General features: G+C 39.7%; 1 protein-coding gene across 2 annotated transcripts in view; it reads right to left on the bottom strand.

The window, feature by feature from the left end:
* Positions 1–400: 400 nt before the first annotated feature.
* Positions 401–7047, bottom strand: part of SPOCK1 (SPARC (osteonectin), cwcv and kazal like domains proteoglycan 1) — a 288774-nt gene continuing 282127 nt past the window's right edge. For both annotated transcript variants that reach the window (XM_040573349.1, XM_040573348.1), the window contains 2 exons: positions 6327–6464; positions 401–5299 (listed from right to left, as the gene is read on the bottom strand). In XM_040573349.1, coding sequence (XP_040429283.1) covers positions 5109–5299; positions 6327–6464 — 329 coding nt within the window. In that variant the 3' untranslated portion in view covers positions 401–5108. The remainder of the gene's footprint in view (positions 5300–6326; positions 6465–7047) is intronic.

Genomic DNA, 7047 nt, shown 5'->3' with positions numbered 1-7047 from the left:
GTGAATGTGGCTGTATTTATAGAATTACCCAGAAAACCTTCAGAAGAGACACAGATATGTTGTGATTTGCAAATGGGCGAGGAAATAACCCTGAAAGTTTCCCCCGCCCCCTTCTAGAGCTAGTTTCCTTAAAAAAAAATGATATAATTTAATTAGAAAAGTTCTGGTTTTGGTACAGCTATTGCTTTCAGTTTGGTTTCACTTCTGCTTTTAAAATACAGCTTTCTAGAGACCTTACATTAACTTCACAGATTACAGCTGACATTGAACAGAGGTAAAAGGTATAAACCAAATATAAAAGACCATCCATTTCCATGCATGATTAAATGCTGACTCAAGGTACTGCTGTATTTTTGATCCCCAAAGTTTAATAAAATTTAAGACAGGCAATCAGGAATCGCAGACAAATTAAAATTTATTGAGACAGACAAAAATGCAACTATTTCAGACTACAGTTAAGCATTTACAGTTAACCAAAGAAATATAGCAAAATGTTCACATTCCACTTAACTCCTTATGGAAAAAGCATTCAGAATTTACTATGCAATTCTACTTACTATGATAGTCTACATCCATCTACAGTAGGGACATCAAACTGAAACACATAATATTTGGATCTCTCCTTACAGATCTACACATTTAACAGTAACGGACATCAACAGCATTGAGAAAAGTATAAAAAGACCAAAAACCACCTACTGTAGAAAGGGCTTTTTGATGTATAGTAACTGTACAAAGCAGTCTATGTATTAAAGGAACTTGAATGGCATACAGAAGGGACTGCAATAAAAGCCAACAAATGTAGGAAGCTAAGCTTGGGCGATCTGGTGGTCTGTATCGAGTGATGACCTTAGATCTAGGTCAGTTGCTGCTTGAGGGGAAAAATGCTACAAAACTCTAATATCAAAATATTCCCATGCCAGAAATGTACACTGAGACTAACAGACTAGGCTGGAGAGGCAAAGAGAAGCATTCACTAACAAACAGTGTTGTTTTAAATATAAACTTTACATTTTCAATATAAACTGTAGAATAAATATTAAATAAACATTTCTAATGGTTTAAAATAATAGTACAGAACAGCTTAAAAAAAGGCAAAAAAAGGAAAAGGATTCTTTGTGTTCACAGCAAAGGCTAGTAATGACCCAAAAAACCCAACTGTGCTGAAATCTGAACTCAAGGAGATTTTGATTTAACCACAGTAGTTAAAAGGACACCTTGAACCATAAAGCAATGCCTAACAGTATTTCATAGTCTCTAATATGAAAAGAAAATGAGATTAAAAATTGGTTTGTGTCTCTAAAAGAATGGGACAACTCTGATTCCATTTTTCACAATAAGAAAATATTTGAAAGGTCAATGACTTGATTCAGATGGGAAGTTCTGCTTTGAAAAGAAAAAGAAAAAATAGAAAGAGAAAAGAAGAAAAAGTGAAAGAAAAAATAAAAAGAAGAAAAGAAAGGAATTCAATTAAGCCGCAAGCAAATTAAATCTTTTACAAAGCATGAAGAATGAAAGGGGCTTGATCCAACAAAGAACAGGTTCTTGGTAGAATGGCTTGTTTCTTTTAAAGAAATAAAGCGTCTTCCTAGAGCAATGTCTCAAATTGGACACATATATGTATCTAATGTGTGTATAAACATATATATATATCTACACACACACATATATGTATATAAATGTACATAAACACACGTTTACACAGCCTGCAGGTCTCCCGACCACTGACCGATGCCAGTGGATTTCAGAAGGGCTTTGTTAAATAGCTTTGTAGTTTTTGGTAAAATGCTCAAAGCAAACTGCAGTCTGAGCTGCCACTCAAAGCACAAACGTTTGTCTGACGTCTGCCTGACAAGGCTGTGACACTTTATTATTTGATATCATTCTTTTTAAACTGTGCTATAGCTGTAGCCTACTGAACTAGTCAATAAAATTGTATTTTCCCAATGCTGGCCCGGATTCAGAAGACCATTTGGAGCAGGTGACTGAATGATCACCTGGATAGGGGTGGCAACATGAACCCAGGCCAGTGGGGCTGTGTGCACATGTGCATGTAAGTGTGTGCGCACGTGTGTGCCTACAGCCACACCACCTGCATCTGTCCTCCTGCCTGGCTGTGCAAGGCTCGAATCCGTCTGACCAGGACCCACATCATGTTAGAGCTGATGAGGCTGAGTGCTGGTAATTGCTTTATAGCTTAAGAGAAAGCCATAAAACCTGCCAACTCTGCTTTGGAACAGTTTCACATGTGAGATTACAGCTAGGACAGGCTCAACGGGGATGAGAGTTGGATGCTGGTGGCACCTCTGCTCATGTAAACTGAAGGATGTCCACAATCACGTTTAAAGACTTATTTAACCAGCTTGCACGTTTTGCAGCAGCGATGGACCCAGAGTCCGGGCTGAACACACTAGGAGAAAGAAACCAGCCATGGTGGTTGAGCTGCAAGCTACTGATGGTGTTCAATTGCTTCTTCCAAAAGCATACCATGTACAGAAGCAGAACTGCTGGTTGGAGCTGTTCGTGTTACAGAGCTGCATTACTTGCTATGAAAGGTAAGTACAAAAAGTGTGTGTGCGTACACTGTGCAGCTCATGGGCTAAGATTTGGAACTATTTTTTTTTAAAAGCTATAGGAAAACCAAGGGAATTGAGGCAGGGTGGAGTGCAGACCTTTCACAACTTATGGTGATGGTAGATTTTTTGGAAGGATGCAGGGATGTGAAACAATTCACAACAAATGCCTCATAAATTTACAAATCCTGCTTCATTAATAGCAATTATGCAGGCTTGGTATTTGTTCCCAGATCATCGATCTAGACAAACAGGAAATGAAAGAGGAGGCAATGCCTGAGCCCCTGCAACACATGGTGTCTGAAAGGACTGCCTATTCTGTATTGCTCTTCCACCCACGTCCAAATGCAGAGGTCCTGCACGGAGTGGGGAGATGGGCTGCAGAGCCCTGACAGGTTTTGCAGTGGGAATTGGCTCTGAAGAGAGGTGAGGACCACAGCTCCTGGGAAAGAGTTTCTGGAAAAGTGACTTCTGCCAACCAGCATGGTATTTTCCTGCTTTTCTGGCATAAGGGAATTCTCTGGAATATGTTTTGACTCCATACTGTCACCACATCTACAGCCAACATTAATTCAGAGGAAAAAAAAAACAGTCTAATTATTTCTCTGTGTAATAAACACATTTTTCATTCTGCAAAATAAATCTCAGGCAAATCATGGTCACTACTAAAATACTTACAGCAGCTTCCCAACCCAGCAGCACAATTACGGTACCCAGAAAAACATCCAAAGCTATGAGAGTCCCACCTGCTGGACTGGCAAAGAGCTCACATGTGCTGTCTTTCCCTTGAGTTTGAAACCTTGAAAATGCCTTGTCATGTAAGCACCCATGCTGAAATGTTTACATGATTAGGGCTTCCATTAAATGCTTCCAACCAATGTGGCCCTTCTTCCATGTTCTCCCAGCGAGAGAACTGGCTCTAGCACACTGCTAAGGGCTGCTGTATGCCTCCCTGGTGGTTGGTCACATTTACTCAGCCTGACCTTGAGGAGAAGCACTGAATGGCAGTCTCTAATCATGAAAGCCACGAGGCAGACAAGTCACACAAACACACCCAAGTCACGCAGCCAGAGGGGGAGCCAGGGATGCTCTCAAAGTGTGCGCTCACCACCGGGCCAGAGTTATATACTAGCCACCTACAACCAAAAGGCTTTTTTTTCCCTTTAGAAATATTGATCTGCCAAATGCACTCCTGCTGTAACTCATGGACATCAATGGGCAGCGTTTCTGAAAAACAGAAAAAATAATGAAAGGTCACCACAGTATATTCTTGCATCAGAGAACTGCCATGGGAAAGGACACAGCAAATAATTTAATGTCAGTGTGCTGTGATACAATTGTAGAGCTATAAATACAGGGATGATGCTGAGGGAGTCACAGATTGTGTTTTAATACTAGTCTCTTTTACGTGTGTGTTAGGAGTGTGCAGCTTGTCACGCCGAGCAGAGGAGTTAAGCTTTTGAAACACTCCCACTTAAAATTGCTATTTTAAAAAGGCCAAATAAATATTAACTATTTAAATTATAGAAATGACAGCTTATTACTTTTGATGGTTAGTGTCTTTGAAAGCTGTACAGCTTTGCAATGAGGGATTACTTAGAGTAAATAAAGACCGAACAGACCCACGGTGTGTGAGCTGGGAGCAGAGGCTGCCCGTGTGACATTAGTGCACTTAGTGCAAATGAGTTCAGACAGAGGCTGAAGAATGCCTGTGGAGGTGCTTATGTTGCTACAAACTGATGACACTCTCTTTGCTCGAACACTTTGATAGTCAGACGGACTGTTCCCTGCCCACAGGGCTTGGTCCGTGATAGCTGCAGGTTCTCAGCATCTCTCAAGATCAAGGCCATGTTGCTTAACCAAAATAACGCTGTCAGAGAGCTGATCTGTGCTCCAGTGGGTTTGGTTTTCAGCGTGAGCTGGACTAAGCCTGTTGGACTCATTCTCAAAGAATGTAAGGAAAATAAAATCAGCACCAAACCAGCAGGTTTCTTTCTGGATTAAGCCCCTGGTGCTAGGAAGCCAGAAATCAGTATCCAAAAAGACTTACTCTACAGGAACACAACAAATATGGAACAGAGAAGGAGATGCCTACTTTTCCTTTTTCATGAAAGAAAAATTACTGTTTCTGATATGATTCAGGTAACAATTTATGATACAAATTGCCTATGTTTGATAACAAGAGAAGGGCTTCTAAACCTTGTACCAGTTTGCTGAGCCCCTTCTGTGATTCTTCTTTCACACAATATATTTCATAAGCTGTGCAATTGAGGATTAAGACATGAAATGTTTTTGAAACAAAATTCATTGCCCCTGTGGATTAGAACAAAAATCCCCCAAACCAACTGAACAAAAGCTGAATTCCAAACAGTCCTCGCTGGAAAAAAAAAAAGCTGTCTTCCAAATTAAACAGACCATACAAAATTAAACTCAGTAGAGAGGGAATATTTGTGCCAGGTACTCTCAGATACAATTGCAGAGATATGATGTGACTTGCAATATTGTGCAAAACGTGAGTCCTTAGAATGATGGGCACTACCATATATAACCAATTTCATCATCCTTATCATCATCTTCATCTTCGTCATCTTCATTAGCTGCTCTTACATGAATCTTCAGTTTTCCTTCTTTGTCTTTTTTTGCTGCTTCAGGTTCCTCTTCCAAATCATCCAGCAACACAACAGATCCACCACTGCCAAAATCCCCTGAGGTTTCTTGCTCTTCTTCTGAAACAGGTAAGCGGGAACAGTCATTTCCTTACACGACACCCAATCCCTTGTTCATCACTACCCTTGTCATTCAAGCCCATTTGCAGTGTTACTTTTAAAATTAATTCTCTCAGCTGTTTATGAAACAACCTCTAAATTTCAGTTTTTATTCTGATGGGATATATATATATATATAAAAATTTACTCTAAAAAATTTACTTGCATGAAAAACTATGAATTACCCTACACCCAGATGCTCACCTGGTTTTAAGGTGAGTATTGACTCAGTTCACATGCGTGCAGGCCAGAAAATAATTACTCATTTGTAAAGACTTTCAATGCATCAATGACTAAATAAACCGGGCTAAAAATAATCCACAAACTGATTTTATTTAAGTACATAAAACATGCTTTGCAAGTACCTCTATTTAGCCTAACACCACTCATTCAGTTCTGGGCAACCCAGACCTTCTAGGTCTTTTTTTTTTTTTTTTTTTTCCCCCTCTTCTTTCTGGAATTAGAACAGCTGCATCCACAACCATCACTAAAGCCCAATACCACTGAAATCTTGTTTGTTTAGGTATAACAGCTAATTGGTGATTTTACATACCTACAGAATATTGTACCATCAGCAATTTTTTGGCTTCATTGCTAATTCTTAACATTTTACAATTTGGCCTTCCTTTGTCTGGAAAGACATTGTTCGTGATATTCCTGTCAATGTGTGCTCCAAAGTATACAAAACAATATATTTAATAACCTTGCATAGCAGTCCCATAGCCTTAATTATTAATGCCTACGTATCCCAAGCTGGTAGCAAAAATATCTTCCTATCTTCCTTCTGCTGTAGCCCCTCAGTCCAAAGGACAAAGATGTGTATATGGGCCCATTTGTAATATGAATGGGAAAATAAAGAGCACTCTGAACACTGGTAGTTATGTTTCCCTGTTGTCACTTGTGTTATCGTACTTCATCTTACAGCAATGGCAGGGCTTACAACGATGTTAATTCCTTTGCTATCTGAGGAGAGACCATCATTACTCACCACAACTAACTGTCCCTTGTTTTCTTGAGCCAGCTATCTCATTCCCGTACTTATCAACACACCAGCACTGCCCTGTGCTGCCGTGGCACTGAGTGGCTTTGTAATAACCTTCTTCATTGCACCGCGGGATGAAAGCACCTGAATAAAATATAAGGTATAATCAGTAATACAAGCCTCTATAGGATCAAGCAGGCATATAGAGTGTTATGAACTTGTCTCAGTTACATGAAGATCTTCACAATGTTGGCAAGGAAGTACTTGTGATTATCTGGTGCCTAAAGGGGAGCAGAAATTATATATGATTAACTATTTTCAGCCACCCTGGTCACTGCACAGTGCATGAATGTTTGTGATAGCACATGGAGGGTGAAGGCATATGCTACTAAAGATAGGTTTTGTCTGTCTCTGAATGATTGATATTCCCAAAGAGCCTCTTGCAGATTTAACTCTGGGTTTTAAGCTTTTCTTCCCAACTGGAATATTACCCCAACTTCATTAATTCTGCATTTCCCTTCCATTTGCACTCCTTCAGTGTTTATCATACAAGTCTTTCCACAACACTGTAATTATCCCTGGAAGGTATCTGCCATCTGCTTGCTATTCATATTAATCGCAAGCACAACTTCTGCCTTACTGAGAGTTCCCATGCATAGAAGAACTAATGAATAAGCTTTACAGAGAGGGACAACAGGATCTGAAATCCCTAAGTCTTCAGCTTTGA

The sequence above is a fragment of the Cygnus olor genome, chromosome 14, assembly GCF_009769625.2.
Source record: "Cygnus olor isolate bCygOlo1 chromosome 14, bCygOlo1.pri.v2, whole genome shotgun sequence".
NCBI classification, from domain to species: domain Eukaryota; kingdom Metazoa; phylum Chordata; class Aves; order Anseriformes; family Anatidae; genus Cygnus; species Cygnus olor.
The sequence above is the reverse complement of the archived record's forward strand: the minus strand, read 5'-3'. Positions and strand labels throughout refer to the sequence as shown.